Source organism: Geotrypetes seraphini, chromosome 3 (assembly GCF_902459505.1).
Source record: "Geotrypetes seraphini chromosome 3, aGeoSer1.1, whole genome shotgun sequence".
NCBI lineage: Eukaryota > Metazoa > Chordata > Amphibia > Gymnophiona > Dermophiidae > Geotrypetes > Geotrypetes seraphini.
This window is the reverse complement of record NC_047086.1, coordinates 324,790,538-324,817,245: the sequence shown is the minus strand read 5'-3', so window position 1 is coordinate 324,817,245 and position 26,708 is coordinate 324,790,538. Positions and strand designations below refer to the sequence as shown.

General features: G+C 44.7%; 1 protein-coding gene across 4 annotated transcripts in view; it reads right to left on the bottom strand.

The window, feature by feature from the left end:
- Window positions 1-4,411: 4,411 nt before the first annotated feature.
- RIN2 (Ras and Rab interactor 2) overlaps window positions 4,412-26,708 on the bottom strand; it is a 188,349-nt gene continuing 166,052 nt past the window's right edge. For all 4 annotated transcript variants that reach the window (XM_033939684.1, XM_033939685.1, XM_033939686.1 and 1 more), the window contains 3 exons: window positions 21,161-21,292; window positions 10,734-10,897; window positions 4,412-6,681 (listed from right to left, as the gene is read on the bottom strand). In XM_033939684.1, coding sequence (XP_033795575.1) covers window positions 6,349-6,681; window positions 10,734-10,897; window positions 21,161-21,292 — 629 coding nt within the window. In that variant the 3' untranslated portion in view covers window positions 4,412-6,348. The remainder of the gene's footprint in view (window positions 6,682-10,733; window positions 10,898-21,160; window positions 21,293-26,708) is intronic.

The following is a 26,708-nucleotide window of genomic DNA, read 5'->3' as shown; positions in this document are numbered from 1 at the left end:
CTGTGGCCCAAGCCCAAATCTTCTGGGCTTCCTGGCACAAGAGGCGAGAGCCTGTCCCACCCTGCTTGTTGATGTAGTACATCGCAACTTGATTGCCTGTGCACAGCAGGAGGACCTGAGGAAAGAGAAGATGTTGGAAGGCCTTGAGGGCATAAAACATTGCTCTGAGTTCCAGGAAATTGATGTGATGTTTCATTTCCTGGGCTGTCCAAAGTCCTTGAGTTTGGAATTCGTTCAAATGAGCTCCCCAGGCATAAGGGGAGGCGTCGGTGGTGATGACAAGTTGATGAGGAGGTAGATGAAACAGAAGACCTCTGGAAAGGTTTGAGGATATCAACCACCATTGTAGAGACTGACGAAGAGATGATGTCACAGATATGTGTCGTGAGCAAGGATCCGTCGCTTGGGACCACTGGGTAGCTAGGGTCCATTGAGGAGTGCGTAGGTGAAGACGTGCGAGGGGTGTGACATGAACTGTGGAGGCCATGTGACCCAAGAGTATCATCATTTGCTTGGCAGAGATGGAACGTTGTGGAAGCACCTGCTGACATAGAGATTGAAGAGTTTGAAGACGGTTGGACGGCAGGAATGCTCTCATGAGGACTGTGTCCAGCACCGCTCCAATGAATTGAAGTCTCTGAGTGGGGATGAGATGAGATTTGGGTAGATTGATCTCGAAGCTGTAGAAACAGGATGGTTTGGTTGGTGGCCAGGAGCACTGTTTGAGATGAATTGGCCTTGATTAACCAATCGTCCAGATAAGGAAAGACTTGAAGAAGGTGGTGAGAGCGTAGAAAGGCAGCCACCACAATCAGACATTTGGTGAACACTCTTGGAGAGGAGGCAAGACCGAAGGGCAGCACCTTGTATTGGTAATGACAATTATTGATCATGAAGCGGAGGTACTGTCTGGAGGCCAGATTGACCGGAATGTGAGTGTATGCCTCTTTGAGATCGAGAGAGCATAGCCAGTCGCTTTGATGGAGAAGAGGATAAAGAGTTGCCAGAGAAAGCATCTTGAATTTCTCCTTGACCAAGCATTTGTTGAGATCGCGAAGATCTAGGATGGGTCTGAGATCCCCTGTTTTTTTGGGGACCAGAAAATAACGGGAGTAGAATCCCTGCCCCTTCTGATCTAGAGGAACTTCCTCTATGGCGTTCAGGAGGAGGAGGGATTGAACCTCCTGAAGAAGGAGAGAAGACTGAGAGGTGTTCAAAGCAGACTCTCTTGGCAGACTTTGTGCAGGACGTGTCTGAAAGTTGAGAGAGTAGCCGTGGCGGATGATGTTGAGGACCCACTGATCCGATGTGATGTTCTCCCAACGGCTGGTGAAACAAGACAGACGTCCTCCTATGGGTCGAGGGAGATTGGCAGATGGTGGAATACTGGCTATGTTTTGGAGAACCACGTCAAAAGGGTTGAGTAGACTTTTGTGGTGGAGGAGGCTTCACCTGTTGCTGCTGGGCTGGCCGAGGTGGTTGTCGCTGTTGCCGACGCTGACGTCTAGGCTGTTGAGTAGCCAGTGGCAAGGGACGGGCAGCATAGCGGCGTTGGTAGGCAGATTGTTGGCGAAAAGGCCGAGCAGGTGGAGTCTTTTTCTTAGTCTTCAGGAGAGTATCACACCGAGTCTCATGGGCAGACAGCTTTTGTGTAGTGGAATCCATGGACTCTCCGAAGAGCTCATCACCCAAGCAGGGAGCATTTGCTAGGCGGTCCTGATGATTTACATCGAGCTCTGAGACTCTGAGCCATGCCAACCGACGCATGGCAACAGACATAGCCGTGGCCCTAGAAGTCAATTCAAAAGTGTCATAAATTGACTGAACTAGGAACTTGCGTAACTGGAGAAGGGAGGAAGAACAGGCATGAAATGCAGATTTCTTGCGGTCAGGGAGGTACTTTTCAAAAGCAGCCATGTTTTGAATGAGGTGCTTTAAATAAAATGAAAAATGAAAAGCGTAGTTCCCTGACCTATTGGCTAACATGGCATTCTGATATAAACGTTTGCCAAATTTGTCCATGGCTTTTCCTTCTCTGCCAGGAGGGACTGAGGCATACACACTAGCTCCCGCTGATTTCTTAAGGGTGGATTCTACCAAAAGAGACTCATGCGGGAGCTGAGGTTTGTCAAAACCAGGAATAGGGATAACCTTGTATAAGGAGTCCAATTTACGAGGAGCTCCTGGTACAGTCAGGGGAGTCTCTAAATTTTTATAGAAAGTCTCTCGTAAGATGTCATGGAGAGGGAGTTTGAGAAATTCCCTTGGAGGCTGGTCAAAGTCCAGAGCATCAAGGAATGCCTTGGATTTCTTCGATTCAGCCTCCAAGGGAATAGAAAGAGATTCACACATCTCTTTTAAGAAAGAAGTAAAAGATGTGGAATCATGTTTAAAGAGGAATCAACAACAAGTTGATCCTCTTCATCAGAGGAATACTCACCTTCAGACAGAAAGGGCTCTTCAGAATCACCCCATAAATCAGGGTCCCGAATCTGAGAGCCACGATCTCGAGACTCCGGCGTGGAGGGTTCCAAGTGTTGGGTTTTGCGCGCCGACTTACCCGACCTCATAGATACGGTACCAGGAGACGTGACCTGCTGTGTTGGTACCGAGGTCTGCACCGCCTGGGGATGAGCTCTCGGTTCCGGTGCTAAGATTGGCATCGAAGTCGAGGAGGTAGTGTGACCCGGTACCGACAAAGTGGATGCCGATAAAAGAGGGCGCTCCACTGTCGGTACCGGTGGCTCAGAACGGACCGGGACTGGAAGGCTCGGTGTCAAAAGTGCGGGAAGGAGTTGTTGCAACTGCTCCTTAAGTTGCACTTGCAGGACAGCAGCAATTCGCTCGTCCAGCGAAGGCACCGGTACCGCTTTTTTCTTCTGCGGTACCTGTGGTGCTGCTCTACACTCCGAGGATGAGGACCCCGATGTCGAGGGGCTCACCTCAATAGGAGCGGAGCACTTCTGTGGACGCCTCGAGGTCGGCAGGACTGGACTCGCTGCTACTGAGACCGGAGGACGCTCCAACGGGGAAGGCTTCTTAGCTGGCTTACCTGTAGGGTGCGACGCTGGTGCGGTATTGCGCGGTGTCGACGAAGTAGGTGCCGACTGAGATGGGGCCGATTTCGGTGCCGGTGCTGCGGAATCAGGCATCTCGGCGCCGAATAACAACCGCTCTTGGATCTGGCGATTTTTTAGAGTTCTCTTCTTTAAAGTCGCACAGGACCAAGACACTGCAGACACCAGCTGTGTTGGTCTGTCAGTGAAATTGGTCGAGCGCACCGCTGACACTTTTTAAACCCGGGTTGAAGGGGCATGAAAGTGAAAACGGCTTCTGCCAAATCGAAGGCCGAGGCCTCGATGATGGCAACAGGCCCCGCCGGGGTGAAGCGAAAGAAATGAAGAAAAAAACGAGTTGTTTTTTTTTTTTTTTTTAACTAAAGAAAAGAGAAATAAAGAAAACTTTATTTCCAAAAGGGGTTTACGCGAGCGGGAAGATTACAAAAAACTCTTTCAACGGCCGTTGAAAGAAACGCGTCTTCTTAGCTCCGCGGAAACTAAGAAACTGGGGACCGCGCACCTCTGTTGGGCGGGAAGGCACTCGCGCGTGCGCGGTGCGGCCTACTAGAACTTTCCAAGTTCTTAGAGTGCAATCACTCTAAAATTGTCCGTACCGGGGCTCCGTCGGTGCCGTCACCCATCAGTCAAGAATATGCTGCCTGCTTGTTCTAGGATAATAATCTTTTTGCCATTTACAGACTTGAAATAGAACCATAAGCAGAGAGATCTCTGACATATGGCACACCAGTGTTTCAGAAGGTACAATTATATACAGAAAAAACCTACACATGTTCTTGCTTACTGTTAACATTTTCCAGTACTCACATACCTTCAAAACATCATGCAAAGTTCCTTTCTTTCTACATTTCTCTAAGACTTAACATCTTAGCTGTGCCCTCCCTTTTAAAGACTACATTCGTATCACCACCCATTTTATGAAAGACCATTTATTTTGTTTTTAATTAAAAAAAAAATCAAAACTGCTAATAGGTATTTGATGTTATTAGACAAACTTTATGTAAAAAAACCCACTAGTGTTCTTATGATGCAACTGCTTCTGAATTATATTTTACCAGTCTAATATTTTTGAGTTTGCACAGTCATTTCATACACTACATAATTTCTCATTATTCTTTCTCTCCATTCACTTTTTGCAAGGGAGCCTGAACCAGCAGACTACATCTTTATTAGTTCCTGTACATCCCTCTTTCTCATACCCTACATTCTTACCCCTCACCATTCACCTTTCCTTTAAAATGTCTGCACATTGTAGGAACTGCTTATCAAGCAAAGCAGTTTTGAACAGAAATTTATAGAACCCCCCCCCCCCATTAACAACCCCCTTCAATTAATACTCTAAAACCAGCAAGAGATTTATTGTATATTAAATGTTAAAATCACATGCATAATTATAGAATATTTTATAGTTAAAAATATTAAACCCAGACAGTTTACCTGCAACTGCTATAAAACTTATATGAAACATAAAAACATGAAGTCTGTTTAACTTAGTTTAGCTTCAAAGGAGGCAACCATCCATGAACTGTAAGTTAACGTGATGCATTGGACTGGACAGTTTTGTCATGTACATAATGGTTAAAACTGGAAAAATTCCAGTCTGTTACTTGAAGTGTTTCTATGAACATATCTATCAAGAAAATGTAAGGGGCCATGAGAAACTGTTGGATACACCTTTCTCAGAAACTCCTCCCAACAGAACACTATAGGACAGTGATCCCTTACCTTGCTTTCTTATAACTTTTTCACAGGGTGGATTTTGCCTTTTAAAAAATTTTACTATAAAAGCAGGCAGTGCTGAAAGCCACTGCTCTCAGTGCTACCAGAAAGACCTGCATACTCTGGTTTTAAAGAAGTTAACCAAGGACTACAAGGAATTGTCATTGATTCGATTGTGTCAGATCTTCTACACAGGGTCTATAGACACCATTTAGCATTTATCAATTGTACAGCAGCACAGCATCTTTGCTGCAGCTAAGAAAAAGCTGAACATACAGTAAACCAAGGGTTAAAACAGAACGCTGATCACATCAGAATACTTTTCTCTGGAATAAATTTTACAGTGCAATTGGAAAAGGAAATTCTGATAACGTAGGTAGCAGATTCAGCAGTCTGATAGCAGAATCCTGCCACCAGTGTAGTTTAAAATGACATATTCTAATTTCTAACTGCTTAAAAATATTCCCATTTCCTAATAGCAGTAATGCCCCAATTACAGTTGCTGTTATCAGATATATGCCCTTGCCATTTTGTTGGATAACCTCCATACCTCTGGCATAGTACATCTGCCAAGCTAATATCTGCTGCCAAGGTCCCTTTCTTATATAAAGGTGTGTAAGGGATTCTGATGCTCCCCTCTTTCACTGACCCTCCAACAGATTTAAAAATACTATTCTCTTTCATGTTCATGGCAGCGTGTGTGCATGTGTGTGTTCATTCTTATCTGACTGGATACTGAATCTTTGTTTAGCTACTTTGAGGGGTTTTTTTTAAACTTCATAGAGGGGAAAAGAAAAATTTGTCAATGTTGGCTGCAGCTTTTCCTGCTAATCAACCAACTTGCAAAAGTGTCTATCAATAAAACTTTGGCTTACATTGCTGGGAGAACATTCTATGGAATACAGCCATTTTGTATTTAGAAGGTTATGTATAATGCATGAGTACTGAAGTAGAAAGGCAGGAATCCAAAATTTTTTTAAAAAAATTGTTTCAATTGTATCTCCTGCCCTGCTCAGACACCAAATAATCGGCCATTTAAAGATGGCATTGAATGGACCAAAATGTTAGAACGTTCTACAAATGAAGTAATGTTCTGTACATTGTCTTCAGAATGAGGAATACTTTAGGGAAAAGCTCTCTAGTTGCTCAATGGTTAGTTATCTTCCAGTAAAACAACTCTTGGTGTAAAATGAGGAGATAGATACTATTTCATGGACAGTTAATATCATTGGAGAATTTTCTCACATCCCCTCCCTCTTCCCCCCCCCAACAGTATACTTAAGTTTAAAATTGTCACTTTTAAACAGCAACAATGTATTAGTGTCTTTGGAATAAGGTGGCATATGCTTTCATTACATGCTTTCTCATATCTCCTCACACCCCTGTCAATTACATTGCTTAATTGCGCTTTTCAAGGAGCCCTTAAATTTCACTGACTCTGGACTATCACCTAATTTGTAAACACCCATAAGAACAGGGTGGTCTGGTTCATCTCTCTGAGATAGACTAAAATGCAAATTAAAAACAGTTCTGAAATTGCTGGCTTCTTCTACTAGGGAAGATAGTCACTGGAGCTGTCACCGTCCTCATGGATGAAAATGATACCGGGGTGATCACTCCTAATGCGCCTGTAGACAAAATGGAAGACTTGAGGCTGTGGCCGGCTGTGCAGTTCAGCTTTGATTTTCTGAGGGTAAGTGTCTTCTGTGAGCTGCTGCCAGGTTTCATCAATGAACAGAAAAAGTCCATAATTCTCAGGGTCCTGAACTTTGAATTTTTCAGCACAGATCTGACACACGTCCTCTGTGGTAGTATAAGGTCTCACTAGTAAGGTCTTGCCTGTGCATCCACTTTCAGCTTCCTGAAGAGCGACTCGTAGATAATTCTGCAGATACAAAAATTTGAGAGAAATGAAACAAGTTTACTATTTTCTCTCCTGAAAAATGGACAGAACTTTCTCGTGTAAGTAAAAGTGGCTGGCTGAGCATTCAACCCTTGATTATGCCACAAACTTTCAGCAGATAGATTCCATTTCAGAGCTCATATTCAATTTTATTTTTTTGGGGGGGTTCACTACTGAGATCTTAATATAAAATTAACGGATGCTGAGCAATTAACACTGAGCCAAGTCTGTACTAAACAAATGGTTCTGTTTGACCAGATTTGACTAACTACTTAAAATACCTGCAGACAAAACTACATTGTAATACCGTATATACTCGAATATAAACCGAGATTTTTGGGCCAAAAAATTGGCCCAAAAATGGGGTCCCGGTTTATATTTGGGTCATCCCTCAGTGACCACCCGAAACCTTCCCGGACTTCCTGCAGGCCTGCCCTAGGCCAGATCAGGAAGGATCCCTCCCGTCTCCTGCCCCGGCTGACACTAACAATTACCACCCTCCCTCCCTCCCTCGTGTACCTGTTTGTTCCCTGGTGGTCCAGTGTGTATCTCACACTGAAATCCTCCAGAAGATTGTAAAGGTAAGCCTAAGCAGCCAGCAGCATACCCAGGCTGGCACGTAGCAGCGAGCTTTTCATGCTGCAGGCAGGCCCTGCACCGCTCCTTGATAGGCTGCCATGAGAACCGTGAATCCCATGAGAACTTTTGGCAGCCTATCAAGAAGCGGTGCAGGGCCAGCCCACAGCATGAAAAGCTCACTGCTGCATGCCGGCCTGGGTGCACCGCCGGCTACTTACTTTTGCAATCTTCTGGAAGGGAGAGACCTTTGGTGTCTGAGCCAATCAGGGTCTTGGGCCCCTCCCCGTGCATCACATCATGCACCAGGGAGGGGAAGGCCCATCATATTGGAAACATAGTAACATAGTAACATAGTAGATGACGGCAGATAAAGACCCGAATAGTCCATCCAGTCTGCCCAACCTGATTCAATTTAAATTTTTTTTTTTTTTTCTTCTTAGCTATTTCTGGACGAGAATCTAAAGCTTTACCCGGTACTGTGCTTGGGTTCCAACTGCTGAAATCTCTGTTAAGACTTACTCCAGCCCATCTACACCCTCCCAGCCATTGAAGCCCTCCCCTGCCCATCCTCCTCCAAACGGCTATACATAGACGCAGACCGTACAAGTCTGCCCAGTAACTGGCCTGGTTCAATCTTTAATATTATTTTCTGATTCTAAATCTTCTGTGTTCATCCCACGATTCTTTGAACTCAGTCACAGTTTTACTCTCCACCACCTCTCTCGGGAGCGCATTCCAGGCATCCACCACCCTCTCCGTAAAATAGAATTTCCTAACATTGCCCCTGAATCTACCACCCCTCAACCTCAAATTATGTCCTCTGGTTTTACCATTTTCCTTTCTCTGGAAAAGATTTTGTTCTACGTTAATACCCTTTAAGTATTTGAACGTCTGAATCATATCTCCCCTGTCTCTCCTTTCCTCTAGGGTATACATATTCAGGGCTTCCAGTCTCTCCTCATACGTCTTCTGGCGCAAGCCTCCTATCATTTTTGTCGCCCTCCTCTGGACCGCCTCAAGTCTTCTTATGTCTTTCGCCAGATACGGTCTCCAAAACTGAACACAATACTCCAAGTGGGGCCTCACCAATGACCTGTACAGGGGCATCAACACCTTCTTCCTTCTACTGACTACGCCTCTCTTTATACAGCCCAGAATCCTTCTGGCAGCAGCCACTGCCTTGTCACACTGTTTTTTCGCCTTTAGATCTTCGGACACTATCACCCCAAGGTCCCTCTCCCCGTCCGTGCATATCAGCTTCTCTCCTCCCAGCATATACGGTTCCTTCCTATTATTAATCCCCAAATGCATTACTCTGCATTTCTTTGCATTGAATTTTAGTTGCCAGGCATTAGACCATTCCTCTAACTTTTGCAGATCCTTTTTCATATTCTCCACTCCCTCTTCGGTGTCTACTCTGTTACAAATCTTGGTATCATCTGCAAAAAGGCACACTTTTCCTTCTAACCCTTCAGCAATGTCACTTACATACATATTGAACAGGATTGGCCCCAGCACCGAACCCTGAGGGACTCCACTAGTCACCTTTCCTTCCTTCGAGCGACTTCCATTAACCACCACCCTCTGGCGTCTGTCCGACAGCCAGTTTCTGACCCAGTTCACCACTTTGGGTCCTAACTTCAGCCCTTCAAGTTTGTTCAACAGCCTCCTATGAGGAACTCTATCAAAGGCTTTGCTGAAATCCAAGTAAATTACATCTAGCATATGTCCTTGATCCAGCTCTCTGGTCACCCAATCAAAAAATTCAATCAGGTTCGTTTGGCACGATTTACCTTTTGTAAAGCCATGTTGCCTCGGATCCTGTAACCCATTAGATTCAAGGAAATACACTATCCTTATAAAGGTGGGTCTCGGAGGAACAGAAGAACAAAATAAAAGATATTAAAAGAAAAAAAAATGCTAAAGTGGGAAGGCAACACAGACTGAATGAAGTCCAATCAAAAAAGTACTTTGCTGCGTAGAAAACGAAGAACTGAGGTGCCACGAGCAGGTGTTGGGCAGGAAGGCACGCGCACATGCTCAGTGGAGCAGTTGAAGTTTCTCAAAACTTAAAGTGACAGTACACTTTTTAAACCATCCATACCGGGGCTCCGTGGATGACGTCATTCACATGTGAAAATATGCTGCTTGCTTGTCCTAGGATAAATTGACTAATTCCATTCATAATTTTGGTTTTCAGAACTTTTTTGTTTTCAGAATTTTGGATTAAAAGAGTTTCTGGCAGTGTTCAAGGCCTAATTAAAAGCCCACCTCTTTGAGAGTACTTTCGACTCCAAACTCTTCTTACCTTGGATTCTGCATCCCCAACCCTATGTGTCATGTCTAACTGTCCAAGTTAAAATATAAGCTCTTCTGAATAGGGACCATCTATAAATGTCAAAATGTACAGCGCACGTCTTTCAGCGCTATGTAAGTGATAAGTAGAAGCAGTAGTTGTACTTGTACCATTTAAATGAAACGATAATAAAGACCTGTATGCTATCTATGGATTTTTTTAATGCAGCTGTGTGTGCTTTATGCACAAGGCAGTCATAATGGTAATGAAAACTGGTTCAACAAAGGAGTTGTGAGGAGGAGATATCAATAATTCAGCCACAGGTGTGCAGTTCAAAGTTCACTTTATTGACAGAAGCACTGCGAGGACTCGAAGACTCGAAACTGACAGTGTTTCGGCATCTATACCTTTGTCAAGAGTCTCAATGGCTGGTAGTTCTATCACATAAATAGAGCACTCAATACAGGTCAAATTTAGAAGTGAGCAGGAAAATATCTAGTGCAAGTTCTGCCTTGCAGTGTTCCACAAACTTTGTCACGCCGCGGCACACTAAACATAGTGGCCACGGCTCAAGGCACCTGGAAGTATGCAGACATCATCGTGATGTCACGTGCATAAGTGATGACATCACGTTGAGGTCCACGCATACGCGAAGGCCCTCCAGACAGGCTCTGAGCCGCCAGTGGGTGGTGCCAGCAGGGAAGAGTCACTGGCGCTGGTTAACTGCTTACAGGATGTGCCTCTCGCCATGAGAGGTATGTCCTGTAGGCAGTCAGGCGGCGCTGGTGCCTCTCCTCCCCAGTGAGTCGTGGCACATCTTAAATCTCAGAGGCACACATTTTGCAATACACTGGTCTATACCAACAGCATTGCATTCCTGCATCTTCAAATCCCTGTATGTTTTGTGTGTCCTCTTACAACTAAAAGGGAGCCACATTTAGCACTCATTTTGCAGTCTGTGACAAGTTGCTTTAACAATCAGAAAACTGTACTGAAGGCAACAATGAAGGCATATCAGTTTGCAATCCTATGTTCTGAAGAACTGCTCAGCATTTGAGTTGCCATACTTTTACACAGTAGTTTTCTGCAAAATGGTATGACATTGTAAGACACATTGAGTAATTGCAACATTCTATTTTCTTCTAGGAGGTGGACTTACCTGGAAATCATCAACAGATGGGACTGTTCTATTGGTGGTTCTCCTCTTGTGCCACTGCCTGAGTGTGTGCCTGGCCTCTGAACTCAATAACCGGGCTGCTTGCTCTTCCTGGAAATTCTTTATCAGAGAAAGTGCTCCATAAGCACTTGTCAAGTAATAGCCCCCTGTGGAGGACAAACAGTGATGAATTTTCCAAACCATTAAGAAATGGGAAATTACCTAGGCTGCCATTATATTAATCAGGACAAAACCCAATATAAATAGTTTTCCCTAAAAATACTTCTGCTCTTGGTCTAACCTAGATGGACAAGTACCAGTGATATTCTACACCAGTAAACCAAAAAAAGCACACGAAATTTACTGCAAAATAATTTAACAGCCTGAAAGCTGATCAGATGACCAAAAACACAAAAATACTTTATTATTGATATTCTGCCTCAGCCATGGTTTGAAGATACTGCTTTTTGATGCTAGAGATATAGAAATAAAAAAAATCTCTGCAATATTAGTTTATGATATTTTATTTTTAAATCTCATTCATTGTTTTGCCACTTGGTTTTTGTTTCCTACTTTATTATTTAAATTTCATTTAAATTTTCCAAGAATTCTATAGTTTCAACGGTTCTCCCTCCTACTTCTATTTCCTATCTCCCCTCTTTTTTCAACCTTTCAAAGTCCTTTAGACCAGTGTTCTTCAAACTTTTTACACCCGTGGACCGGCAGAAATAAAAGAATTATTTTATGGACCGGCAAACTACTAGGACTAAAATTTAAAAACCCCGTTTACGCCCCATCACCGCAAGCTCGGTCCCCGCAAACCATCTGATCCCATCTGCACAAGCCGCAATTATGATTTTATATTGAACGTATTTTATTAAAGTATAAAAAGAAACAATATTCTGAACAATTGTGATTTTATAAATACAAATATACAGAGCATTGACCAACAAAACCCCTGTCTCCCCTCCCCTTCACATATATCCCCTCTACTACCAAGAAAACTGAACAAGCCAAGGTATTATAGAATGCTACATAGAAATATCATGCTAACAGAATACTGCAGTCCCCAGTTATGTCTCTAGCAGGATATATTCTAATGACAAAATAGAAATAAAATTATTTTTTTCTACCTTTTGTTGTCTCTGGTTTCTGCTTTCATCTTCTTTTCACTCTTTTCCTTCCAGCATCTGCCCGTTCCATCCAATGTCTGCCCTCTCCCCCTTCCATATGTATCTGACTTCTTTCTATGCCCCTCTTCCTTGTCCATCATCCTCTCTCCTTTTTACATCATTCATTCCAGCTTCACTGCCTTCTTCATTTTTATCTCTCTTACACCAGATCTAGCATCTTTATCCCTCTCTTATTTCTCTGCTGATCCCCTTTCCAGCATCAATGTCTCTCTACTTTCTCATTCCTCTCTCTCCCCTTTCTCTCATCTGATCTCTCCATTCCACCCTGACCCCCTTCCCCTCCTGTAATCTCCCTGCCAGCTGTTTCCTCCCTTTTTTCTTTCTCCCTACCCTCCTTCCTTCTTTTCCTTCTCCCTTCCCTCCTCCCTCTATCCAACATTAACTCTCTTCCCATCCCTTTCCCTCCTCCCCTCCCAGCAGCATCTCTCCTTCTTCTCCTTCCCTCCTCCCTCTATCCAACAGTAACTCTCTTCCCATCCCTTTCCCTCCTTCCCTCCCAGCAGCATCTCTCCTTCTTCTCCCTTCCCTCCTCCCTCTATCCAACATTAACTCTCTTCCCATCCCTTTCCCTCCTCCCCTCCCAGCAGCATCTCTCCTTCTTCTCCCTTCCCTCCTCCCTCTATCCAACATTAACTCTCTTCCCATCCCTTTCCCTCCTCCCCTCCCAGCAGCATCTCTCCTTCTAACTCCCTTCAAGTCCAGTAACAGCTCTCCCTTTTCCAGACCTTCCCAGCCTCCTACAGTGGCTTCCTCCCCTTCCAGCAGCTCTCGGTACTTGTCTGCAGGAAGTTGCCGGTAAATCACTGCCCTGGCAAATTGGAGAGCTGGTGGGAGGGGAGACAGCCACTGTGAAGGCTCCCCAGGATCTTGTTTGCACACGCTGACCATCTCCCTCCACCTGCACCTGAATCTGCAGCTCTCTCCGGTATAATCGCAACTTCCCCGCGGCCCTCTTCAGCAACTCGGCAGATCAAGACACGCTGCCGACGTCAGGGCCTTCACTCTCTGAGTCCCGCCTATTTTGTTTCAACTTCCTGTTTCCGAACAGGCGAGACTCACAGAGGGAAGGCCCCGACGTTGGCAGCCTATCTTGATCGCCTGAGGCTGGGAGGAACATTAATCAGCAGGAACCGCAGTCGGCAGGAAATTTAACTGCCGACTTGATCTCGCCGGCCCTGCGCGGACCGGCAGAAATTTTCTGCGGACCGGCGGTTGAAGAACTGTGCTTTAGACCATTGTAGTCTTATTAGAATGTTTATTGTCTTATTTTTTCTCATCTATCTCTATTTTAATTTTTTTCATTACTCTAGGTACTTTAGTTAGATTGTGAGCCTTCGGGACAGTAAGGGAATATCTAAGTACCTATTTTACTTATATTTTACTTATAATTTTAATGCACCCTATTGTCTGTTTTTTTCTGTAAACCGCTTAGAATCCTAACAGAGTTTAGCGGTATATAAGAAATAAATTACATTACATTACAATATTGAGGGACCCAGATTTTATGCAACCATTATGCACATTAATTTTAGCATACATGCAATTATATGAGGTCTGACAATTAGATGACCATGGAATAAAGGGAGTACTAAAGGAGGATAAAGCCATCACCAATAAACTGAACACATTTTTTTGTGTCTGTATTTACTGAAGAGGATATATCCTTAGAGTATTTGGAGCCAGTATCTAATTGAAGATCCAAGTCCACAGCCATCTGACGAAGAAAAGATGAGAAAGATAGCTATCTGCTAATGCTTTGCCTCGAGAAGGACTCGAGGATGTCGAGGCAGCCTAGGTCGAAGATGAAACTTCGGCAAGAAAAAAGGCATCAAAGGAATATGGTGACTTGGACGAGGCAATCGAAACCGGGACATCCTCAAGGTCCGGCATTGGAGACCTCAAACGAGGAGTCTGTGGTCTAGTCGAGGTTGGAGTAGATCGAGGCTTAGTGGAAGAAGGTCTTTCATTAGAAGAAGAACTATGCCTGGAAGGATGCCTCGATCATCGATGAAAACTGTGCCTGGAAGCAGATCTCGAATATCAAGGAGACTTCGCCTAGGAGATGGAAGCAGCCGATGGTATCAACGAACATATGGGACTGTAGGCTGTAGATTGAAGCTCTAGAGGCTTAGAGGAGGAACCTCGATGCACTCCTAAAGACTCTGCTCCTTGTATAGAAGTGTGAGGATTCCTTCCAAGGCACTTGTAAAGAATCTGCTCCTTGCTGTACATGCACTGATGCCAGACCAGACACTCGCAGAGACTCTGCTCCCTGCAAAGAGTGTGTAAGGTCAGCCTGAGGCAGTGGAAGCGGCTCGCTCTCTTGGGAGACTGCTGAATGCCCAGGCTGGATGAGAGGAAGAAGCTTCGGTCCCATATTAGTAAGGAACTAAATGAATTGCTTCTCCAACATGGTCTGGAAAGAAGCCGGCAAGGATGGATCCACGTCTGAAACCGGACCACCTGCCTTGGCTGGAGGTTCCTTCAAGGTAGTGTGAGTGTGCTTCGACTTGGAATTCTTAGGCACTTTAATCACTACCGCTGGAACCGACTGATGAGCTATCTGACCTGAGGAAACAGGGGAAGATACAGCAGATATCGTTGAAGAAAGAGCTGCTGCAAACGACAAAGGTCTCATGAGGCTCGAGGTGGAAGCAGTAGAAGCAGGAGGAAGTCAAGGCTGAGGTCGCTTTGAAGTCGAGGGATCAGTAGAAAATTCCATCTCGAAGAGCTTGTCCACCAAAATACGACGATTGAAAGCTCGAGGCTGAAGCGTAGCACAACGCAGGCACGACCTAGGATGATGTTTCGGCCCAAGGCACTTGAGGCAGCGACGGTGTGGGTCCGTAAGAGAGTTCGCGCGCTGGCACTTGCTACACTTCTTGAAGCCCGTGACAGGCCGGGACATAGAAGTGAAAATAGCCTCTGCAAGATCGAAGCCCTCGGGCTGCGGCCGAGCGGCCTATCCCGGAAAACGGATGGAAGAGGAAAAAAAATTTTATTTTTTTTAAACTGAAAATGAAATAAATAAAAGAAGAATAGCGATTCGTGAGGAAAAAAGTTACAAACCGCGGTTCAGAGAAGGCACAAGTAACGAAGTTAACGCAGAGAGTCGACGGACTTCTCGGCTCCATGGAGAACTGAGACGTGCCCTATGCTGGGCGGGAAGGAACATATGCATACGCGGTGCGGGCGACTCTAAACTTTGAGTTTCTTCAAGCAAGTCTGCTTGTCAGGCGTCCACATCTGGGCTCCGTCGATGACATCACCCATATGTGAGAATACTTGCCTGCTTGTCCTGGGATAACCTTATTTATGGTCCACTCTGATTTTCCCATAGACAGTAAGGAGCTGTACTCACAGAACTGTCATGTGCTGTGCCTGCACCAGCTTCTCACTGCAATGGAAACAGAAAAGGAATTTATGCCTCAGACAAGCGAGGGTGGCTCCAGGGGCTTGTGTCTTTGGGCTGTCTGAAACCCTTGACCCCTCATGCTGCCACATGATTTCTCGGGGAGCGGGGAGGGAGGGGGGGGGGGCAACCCGACGCAGCCGACCTCCACCAAGCCTACCGGCCAGTCGCGCAGTTTAATCAGTCTGCACTCCAGCTCCCAACTACGTGAGCACTGCTACCAAAGAACCTATTCCCGAATTCTAAATGTTAGAGCAGGCTGGTCAGGAAAACACTCTTTCAGAAAGGTTGCCCGCCTGACCCTTCTCCCAGGCAGTTCTGTCCCTGGAAGCACTGGGAACCCTTGACAAAGATCAGATTGATACCCAAAAATAAATCTAGCACAGAGCAGAAGAAAAGATACCTTCTCAACTTGCTTGTAGAAGGTGACTGAAGAGAGAGGGCACTGCCCAGGGTAGAGAATGACATGGGGACAAAGTTTTCCTCGTCCCCGCGGGAACTCATTTTCCCATCCCGTCCCTGAGTTCTTTTCCTGTCCCTGCCCAATTTCCTACAAGCTCTGTCCTCATCTACACAAGCTTCAAACACTTTAAAATCATAAGTATTTGAGGTTTGTGTGGTTAATGCAGAGCTGGCAGGAACAGGGACAGCAACAAAACTCGCAGGGACGGGGAAATTGAGTTCCTGTGGGGACAAATTTGTCCCCGTGTCATTCTCTAGCCCAGGGAGTCAAGGAGGCTGAGCTGAGAAAAAGGATTGATGTTTTCTACAATCCAACTTGTGAGTTGAGGTACACAACCCATCCATAAGGAATCGTATGCTATTTGCACAGGAATTAAAGATTTTTTGGGGGGATACAAAAACGCCCTGTAACATTCTAATGGTTTGATAGACATTGTTGGTGGATTCTTATGGTCAAGCGTTCCTCCTCCTCTAACCTTCCTTCTTCTGCCACCCTACCACTGCCACCCTACCACTGCCTGACCTGCAATCTGGATTCCATTCAGGGCCTGGCACCGGCGCTAACTTCAACGAAGAACCTTCACATCCATGCACTCAGGAAGGCCCTGTCAGCTCTACCCACTTTGACATGTTTTGTGTCAGAAGGGCAGTACCAACAGGGCCTCATGAGCAATAGACTTGAAGGTTCTGCGTCAGTTAAGCTAGTGCCAGTGCCGGGCCTAGTATAGACTCCGGACTCCCTAATAGGCAGTGGGAGAGTGGCAGAAGAAGGAGGGTTCTTCATTGCTGGAGTTAGCTTGGTGGACTGTGGGGCCACCCTGGCTAACCTGACTTCGCCTTCCGGATCAGCCAGGGTGGCCCCACAGTCTGGGCAACACCAAGCTAACTCCAGCGATGAAGAGCCCTCTGTATTCTGCCATCCTCCCGCTGCCTGTCAGGGAGTCTGGAGTCTAAACAATGCCAGGCACTGGCGCTAGCTTAACTGACACAGCCTTAGAGTCTATCTGCTTGTTGAGGCCCTGTTGGTACCGCCCTTCTGACAGTAATGTGTCAAAGTGGGTGGAGCCGACAGGATCTTCCCCAAGTGCATGGACAAGAAGGCTCTTTCGTGGAGAAGTGCATGCCGCTGGAGGAAGGGGGCAGGAGACCGGCACTTCACACCCCTAAGGGTAGATTATACCAACATTTATCATAAACCTACATTTAACCAAATAATTTCCAAGGCACAATACTGAGTAGAAGAGACTCTTGTATTCAAGTGCTGGGAACTGGCAAGCAAAGGAAGGAAGGCAGCTTGCAAAATTAATCTCGTACATACACATACCAGGATACAGAAACCGCTTAGTGTGAGAACAGCCATTTATGTAAATATATTCTACAAAGTGGATTCCAAACCAAAGAAAATATCTTCCATTCCTTAAATTGTATAACACTTCCTTCAGGAACACCATCAATTAGCTGATAAGAGCTACATGAACGATCAAGGGGTATTTCTTCCCTATTTTGTCAAGTATACAGCTATCTCTTTCTGCCTCACTTTGAAACAATCTTAACTGTCAGACTTAATGGTCCTTCCTGCCAAGAATGTGTCCAATTTTAAAATGAACTTTCCACTGATAACAGGCTGATTACTCAAGTAAGAAAGAAAATAGCTTCCTAGTCAGAAGATTTAGATATATTTTCCAATGCAAACTCTAACTCTGCAGTTTCCTTAGAAAAGGAAGCAGTTTTGAGCAACTTAGAGTATGGATATACCATTCCCTATCCTCCTCATAAATCAATGCACTCTCATATAGCAAAGTTATAAACCCCAGTCCTCAAGTATCCATAAAAACATACCAGATTTTTTTTTTTGACCAACCATAAAAAAGAGAATATTTATATGCTCTCTCAAAAATTGCCCTCAAGGATTAGAAGACAGCCAAGTTGCTTAACTATACTGGGGCTTATCTGTGGACAGACACACAAATGCAGTCCAGGTGGTTTTCTGAGCCTGCACAGGAGTAACCCAACAGCTGTCACCATGCAAGTTTTTTAAACCCATTTCAGAGCTTAAGTGTCAATTCACCAGCCCTACACACTTCTTGTCTACATGGTGAGCAAAAGTGGGCAATTAACATTGTTATATCACCCAGCTATAATCCTGCTATACTGCAACACTGTAACAGTGAGATAGGCCATCAATAATTGATTTGGATGGGAGTCTTTTCTCCAATTTATTGGAGCCAAAAGAATAAAGCAAGTCAGTGTATTTTTTAAAGTTGAGAATGTGCAGGGTTTGCTTACCTTCTTCTGCTTTTTTTTTTTTTTTTTTTTTTGGGGGGGGGGGGGAGTAAAAAGTACTATGGATTGGTTGATGTGAAAAGCTGAAAACATTTAAGTAAAAATCTTAACATAGTAACATAGTAGATGACAGCAGGTTGGGCAGAATGGTCCATCCAGTCTGCCCAACCTGATTCAATTTAAATTTTTTAATTTTTTCTCTTAGCTATTTCTGGGCAAGAATCCAAAGCTCTACCTGGTACTGTGCTTGGGTTCCAACTGCCGAAATCTCTGTTAAAACCTACTCCAGCCCATCTACACCCTCCCTCTTAGTTTGTATTGAGGACCATTATTGAAGAAAAGCTGTAAAGATGAACAGAAGATGACTGAATCCTATCTATTTTCCCAACAGATGTTACCACCATCAAGGAAAAACAACTTTTCAAGCCAGTACACTTCATGGGCATATAGGGTGGCATAATGAGCTAGGCTTGGACAATACTGATCTCATGAACAAGTGGTTTCTCAGTGGAATGTCATAAATTATGTAACTCTCCATGGCCTCAGGTACAAACTAAAGCTTAGTGTGCACTAAATGCTGCATGTCTTATTTCATACCTATGGGCCATTAGCGGCCAGCCCTCGAGACTTCCTCCTGACGTCAATTAATGGGAGCTGCATGTCTGAAGTGGCCCCAGCCCTCTATGGTTATGCCACCAATTTCTAAGCTTGGTTTGGAGTGGGGGAAGGACAGTCTAAAAACAATATTCAGCTGTTAAAATAGGTATTTATACATTTAGGAGCAAATTCTATAAACAGCATCCCGATTGTAAGTGGCGGTAGGAATCCCTCTGGCCAGCCAACTAAAAAGTTACATGTGGGGTCCAGTTGGGCTTGTGGGGAGATGTCTTGGGGGGTGGCGGCAGGAGGAATCCGGCACTCCTGCTGTGGACATTCAGGGGTGGGGGTGGATTTGGGGGTTCCGGCAGGAGGGCCTACTGCCAGTAGTCTTTGCAGGTGAGGTGGGGGACGGGTTCTCTGCCGCGGCCACTAAACTGATTGCGGCTGGGAGATTCCCTTGCTGCGTTCAGCTCAGCGGCAACCTGATTCTTTAACTGGCACCTGTGACATGGACGCTTGTTAGAGAATCATGGTGTTAGGTGTCTGTCCATGAGGACAGATACAATTCTATATAGGATGCCCATGTGCGATTCTCAAAAGCCGCTTAGGCGGCTTCTGAGACTGGGGATCCTATACAGAATCCAGCACCTTGGTTTAGGTCTTCTGAATAGTGGGCCTGTGCTTAAGAAGTACTGCCTGCACAATTAGAGCCCTATCTGATTATTCAGTTTTATTATATATAAATGCAGAGCAGAACAGAATATGCAGATGATGTTAAAACACTTAATATTTAATTTCAGCCAGTCACCATGATAGGGTTAATTGAGATGTGCAGATGATCAATTGGAAAAGTCCTTTAAACAGATATTTTATTAAGGAACTACATTTTAAAATAAACAGAACCCCAACATGGCCATGTTTTGCTCCCTCCAGGGGCGGCATACTCAGGAGCTATAAAAAACACTTGGTTTATGAATATTATAAGTGATAGATTCAAACTTCTAAATTTTCTTCACAATTCTACCTCTAACCCTCTGTTGTAGTTCCTTCCTATTTCTCCTACTGTAAACCGCGTCGAGCTCTACGAACATGGAGATGATGCGGTATACAAACCTAAGGATTAGATTAGATTAGTAGTAACTACAGCAGCAGCTGTGTTGTTCCGTTTTCAGAAGCTTCTAAAGCTGTGATTCAATCGATGAAAACATATTGGCACATATTAGAATTGCATAACATCTTTACTGAATTTCCTCTGATAGCGTTTCAAAAAGGCAGGACCATTGGCCAGAAATTAAATTTTAAAAAATTTCATTCCTTCACTAGTAATGAGCAGGGTCACCATGGTAGATGTGGGAGATGCCAGTGGTGCAGCACCACCATAGAGGGTGGCAGTTGGGAGGCACCGGGTAAAAACATGACAATAGTTTCAAGGCACAACACTGACTGTAATAGTAGAAATGTGATATACATAATAGTATGTCCTTGCAAGTTGATTTATGTAGGGAGAACCAGTCACCCGGTAAAGATCCGGTTAACTGAACACAAATCTCGTATAATCAATGAGATTTTGCAAGCTCCTGAGAGTGTTTAAACATACAGTATCAGATTTATGTTGGCGTATTATTGATAGCATATAAGAAGGGAGGGTGGGAGGGAACATTGAAGAAGTTCTAAATGTGAAGGAACAGCGTTGGATCCACCGGCTCAATTCTGTAGAGCCAGCTGGTTTAAATGCAGAGATTGAGTGGGCTACATTATTCTAACTCTTGACGGTATTTTGGGGGGCTATTTTGTGAATGAATGGTCATTAGTTTTTTGTGAATGAAGGGTCATCTATTTAATTAGTTTTTTCAAGTGCGGTTGTCAGCACCGAGCAGCCCTCTGATAGGTTGTAGGATGGAGAGAGGGGGGGCGGGTCTTTCACAGCTTGCACTTTAAAAAGAGACTTAGCAGGCCGCCGCCATCTTGTATTTGAAGAGTCTATGCGGGATGGTGGTTAATGGCATGGTAAGAGACAGCAAAAGTTTTGGTAGTGATAGTTTACAGTATGGGACTAAGGGAGTTGCGTGAGCAGCTTAGTAATATGATTCTGTATTTTTTGCTTTAGTGTGGATCCCTGACGAAGCGGCAGCGAAACATGTCAGGTCCACCGGCCTAGCACTTTTGAAGATAAGTACACATACTTCATTAGTCGTTTTAAAAGTTATAAAAAGTGTTTAAAAAAACATAAAAGTATTGAGCATTAGCTATTAAAATTTAAGCATTGACCGATGAGGAGGTTACACATGAATCTCCCCGTTATGAGAACATAGCCTGTATGGGACGGAGGAGGGGTGTTTCTGAGGTCTATGGCTAAAACAGAAGCAGCAACACCAGATAAGAATCTAAAGGTGTAATATAGAAAGAATACTTTAAAGATTGGAAGCTTGGAATTGGATATTGGATTTATGCTACAAGGATTTGTATAATAGCATTCTTACCTTCACCATGCAGCAGCAATGGGTCCAGCAACTCCATCATATATTCAATCTCAATGTCCAGCTCTAGCATATCACACTGAGCCATCACATAAGTTAACACTGGCAAGAAGTCATCAGCTCCATACATCCTCCCTATGATAGATTAAGAAAGTGAACACACATATATATATATATGCTGTGTGTATACACACACACACACACACATGAATCTCATATTACAATGATAGTAACTAATGGCACAAAGGGTCCGATTCTAATAACAGTGCTGTAATTTAGGCGGTGGTAGGTGTCCTATCACCACCTAACTTAATTGGTTTGTTTTTAATCAGCGCAGTAACTGATTGTGTCATTTAAAAACAATTAAAAAATAATTATAAAAAATAAATGAAGGCACCTGCTGGTGCCTCCAAAAATGGTACCATGATCGCGTTGTAAGAAGATTTATGGTTCACTAAGCAGTTTCATAAACAAATTACGTCTCTGTTAGTTTTGTCTAGGGAAAACCATAAACTCTGATCCAGGTTCAGCTATCTTGGTCTATTTATACGACACAAAACCTAGGCTAATGAGAAATATCTTTATTATGAAAATAGAAAAATATAATTCACAAGCCAGCTGCAATATCTAAAAATATTGAACACAAAATATCTGATTACATAAATGAAACTCAGTACATAATTATCACAATACTTGTTAGAAACGAAGTAAAACTACTTGTTACTCACACTACAAATTCCTTATAATAATAATAATAATCCCTGATTAGCAAATGATTATATTATCACCAATGGAGCTTTACAACCCTTGTCCCATGTCACAATCGGATCCTTATCTAACCCAGCTGATAAGAGTGTAAATTCCGTATTCTCACCTCATCAGCCTCTCTGGCGAAATTAGGTGGAAGGGAAACTTTCTTGTTAGCTGCAGGAGTTGCAGGAAATCCTTGTTAAAGGTACACGTGTTGGTCAGTCCTTAAGAAGAATAACAGTTGGAGAATTGCCTTGGACTACCGACAGCTAAACAAGCGGGTACCCTCGTCTAGGTGGCCTATGGCCCATCTTGACCAGAGCTTGACTACCATCAAAGGAGGTAAGTATTTTACCAGCTTGGATTTAGCGTCTGGATTTTGGACAGTTCCTGTACATCCACCGGATCAATACAAACTAGCATTTACCTTTGGGAAGAAACAGTACACGTGGAATAGAACACCTTTTGGTTTTCTGAACTCTCCAGCTGAGTTCAACATATTTCTCCATAAAGCCCTTCCAGATGCGGAAGCTCGAGGAACTCTAGTCTATGTGGATGACATCCTGATCAAGAATCCCACCTTTCGGAAACACCTGGAAGAGGTAGAACATGTGTTCCAACAATTGCAGAATGCAGGAGCTAAATTGACCCTTGCCAAAGGTCAATGGGGCCGAACATCTCTGAATTACTTAGGGTATGAAATTTCCTCTGAAGGTCTTCGACCACAGAAGAAAAGGATACAGGCCCTACAACAGTTGAGACCTACCAATCTGACGGAACTTCGTTCATTTTTGGGGATATGCAACTATTCTCGACAGTTCATAGATCAGTATGCAGATCTCTCTAGACCCTTGGTTGCTTTACTGAAGAAGGATGTACCTTGGACTTGGGGTCCTGAACAGGAAGATGCTATGCAAGAGATGAAAGAGCAGCTTAGTTGCTTTCTTTACTTGGCCTACCCTGAGAGTGGTCGTGAATTTCTTCATCGACCTAGGATTCTCCAAACACTCTATGAGTGCTGTACTGTACCAGAAATACGACTCTGACAAGCGTGTGGTGGCCTATGCAAGCAAAGGCTTCACCGATGTAGAAAAGAAGTATTCTGACTGTGAGAAAGCTCTACTGTCAACTGTTTGGGCTCTTCAACATTTTCGGAGTTACATCCAAGGAGAAAAACTCATTGTAGAGACTTGTCATCAACCTATTAGTTTCTTGGGTAGTGACAAGATCAAAACTGGTCGTGTCTCCAATAGCCGAATAGTCTCATGGACTTTGGCTCTCCAAGGATGGCCTTTACAGGTAAAGTATGCCCTGAAACATCATAACACAGTAGCCCAAGGGATAGCAGAATTGCATGATTGTACAGAACAAGATTCTCTTACAGGTATACAGGTGAACCTGATGTTCCACCAGAAGAGGAGGAACCCCATCGTCATCATCTTTATGATGAACAGTTCTGTGCCAATATACCTCAAGTCTACGTTGATGGCTGTGCCTTCCACCAGGCCTCGGCCCATAATCTGGTCGCAGGAGTAGGTGTAGTGTGGAATGTCGACACACCTATGGAAACCTTGAAGTATAGATTGGGTGCTAAAACCAACCAATATGCAGAGATTGTAGCAGCCCTGGTTTCTGTACAGTCGGCGGTACAGAAGGGGATCCCAGAACTGATTATCTGCACAAAGTTCTGACGCACATAGTCAGAATCTGTGCCGGCAGCTGGGCCTTAGGTTGATGTTGCTGCTGTTGTTGAGGCCGCTTCGGAGGAGGCCGGGAGAATGCAGGAGTAGATTTCTGCAGATACCTCTGGAGAGGAATTTTGTATTGCCGAGCCGGGGGTCCTTTGGTTTAAGTTTCACCAGAGTGGCAAAGGACCGTTTGTGGTCCGATAGGTGGCCGCTTCGATAGATTCATCGAAGAGCTCATGACCCACACACGGGAGATTGGCAAAACGATCCTGTAGATTTGGATCCATATCCACAAGACGGAGCCAAGTGAGGTGACGCATGGCGACTGCAAACGCCGTGACCCTCGAGGACAACTTGAAGGCGTCGTAGGCTGCCTGGAACATATAGAGGTGGAACTGGGAGAGGGTCTCCTCGAGGAGGCGAAATTCCCGACACCGAGATTCTGGAACGTCCTCCCGGAATGAGCGGAGGGTATCCACACAGAACCGGAGGTAGGACGTGAAGAGAAAGTTATAGTTGAGGACACGATTCGCCATCATTGAGTTTTGGTAAAGACGGCGACCAAACTTGTCCATCGTACGGTCCTCTCAGCCCGGAGGGACGGCAGCGTAAACTTTAGAGGGTTTGGACTTCAAGGAAGACTCAACCACCAAGGACTGATGAGAAAGCTGAGAACTCTCAAACCCCTTAACCGGAATCGTCCAGTAATGGGACTCCAACTTGGAGGGAATGGCCGTGACCGCACAGGGGGTCTCAAGGTTCCGGAGAAAGGTTTGCCGGAGAACCCGGTGCCAAGGCAAACATAACACCTTGCGGGGCAGATGATCAACACCCATCTCCTCCAGATATTCCTGGGTATAACGGGACTCAGTCTGGAGATTCAGTTTCAAGGCCCTACCATGTCCGAGATGAAACTAGTAAAGGAGGAGTGTCTAGAAGAAGCCTCATCCTCCTGAGGAGACCCCGAGCGAGATCTGGGGGCAGCCAAGAAAGAGGGAGAAGTTTCCCTCGAATAGTAAGCTGGGGCCTCGGAGTCCTGTGAATGGGAGACTGAAGAGACTCTACTAAAGAGTCTGGGGGGGGGCATCGAGGAACAACCCCGTACTAGGTGGGCCGGGGAAGACCCCGGGGTCCGAGGAAGTAACTGGCGATGCCTCGGGGAAGACTGGGTAAAGGAGAAGTCCTCCAACGGTTTCGAAGAAGGCCCCTTAGAGGCTGGTAGCTGCCGTGATGGGGAACACAACCCCGAGTCCAACTCGAGGACTAGCATGTGTTTAGAAGGTTTCATGGGTGGAGACCTGCCCCGAAGGGGCGGAGAAGCCCCGGGCTTCTTAGGAGGGGCAAACCTTGACAAAGTAGCGGGAGAAAAACGACCCTCTGGTCTGGAACCCCGAAAAGTTACAGGTGACTTGGGGGATGAAGAATCACTCGAGAAAACCCGACGAGTCTTGCGGGCAGGACCTCGAGAAACGAGGGGACGCTCAGCCTGGTCAGACCGAGACCGAGTTGAGACCGAGGTCAGAGGCGTCGAAGTCAGGACCAGTTGGCTCACCACCGAGGAAAGCTGCGTGGTAAGAATAGCCTTAAGCATGTCCTCGAACATAGACACCGAGACCAAAGGTGGTTGGGTCTTAGGTGCAGGCATGCGCTCCTTCGGGGACGACCTCGAGGAAGAGTATTCCCTAAGTGAGGAGGCACGCTTAGAGTGATGTCTCGAAGATGCTGACGAGGCGTCACTGGCATGAGACTTGGAGGTAGGCTTCTTTGCAGGCACACCTGAGGAGGAAAAAGGAGACTTATCCGACGCCGGAATAACAGGAGGGGCCGATGCCGAAGCGCCCAACAAAGGCGCCGAGGCCGAGCTTGAGGCCTGTCCCACAGGATCCATGGGGCCAAAGATTTGGAGAATCTTTGCCACCCTCCGACTTAGTACAGTTTTTAAACCTGGAACAAGGCCGGGACATAAGAAAAAAGACGGCTGCGGCCCGAGTAAGACCAGGAACCCGGTCAAAAAGGTATGAACCGAAAAACAAATAAAAAGAAGAAAAACACAGATGCGAGCACAGCGACTCAAAAGAAACTAACCAAACAAGCCGCGGTGCAAGAGGGATGATATCGCGCGAAGCAAGGGTGTAGTGCTTCTAGCTCCGCGGTAAACAGAGAACTGAGAACACACATGCCCTAAGACTGGGCGGGAGGGGCACACGTGGGCCAATCGCAAGCTTGAAGGTCTTCAAGCAAGTCTGCTTGCGAAAATGTCCACTGGGGGGCTCCGTCAGTGATGTCACCCACATGTAGAGAATATGCTGCCTGCTTGTCCTTAGATTAGATAGATAGGATATCCTATCTATTTAATCTAAGGACAAGCAGGCAGCATATTCTCTACATGTGGGGATATATATATATATATATATATATATCAGGACAAATATATATATAGATATAGATATATATATTTAAATTAGATTATAACAGACAATAAAATTAGATTATCTCAGGACAAGCATATATATATATATATATATATATATATCTATATCTCTATATATATTTATTTATTTAAATTAGATTATAACAGACAATAAAATATGAAAAAAGCTTTCCAAACACAAAAGAGAAAACCATATGTGAAAAACCCTAAATTTATCCAACCAGAGTACATCCAGGCATGCACCACTTCATTCCTGTACTAAGACTTTAGGAGGTAATCATTCCATCTACTCATCCTACCTGAAAACAGAAAAAATGTGTTGAAAAGATGGTGAGCTGCATCTGTTTAGAGACGGTCCTCCATTCCTCTTTGATCTAACTCACCACCTTTTCAGCATGGATAGATCAAAGACCTTCTCAAGTCTTACAGTAGAAGTGAGTTGATTCATGACGATGTAGTTTGAACTATAAAATAAGAGGAATGGAGAAACGTCTACTCTATACAGAATAAAAACCAAATCAAAACTCCATCAAAATATAGTCAGAACTTATGGGAGCAAAAAGTCTCAGAATCTGTCCAGCACTAACAAAGCTCAATCACTGATTCAAAACTCATTTACTTTCCTCCTAAAAATCTTTACTGCAAGAGTGTATTTATATTTTTGTGCACCGAGCTTAGCTTT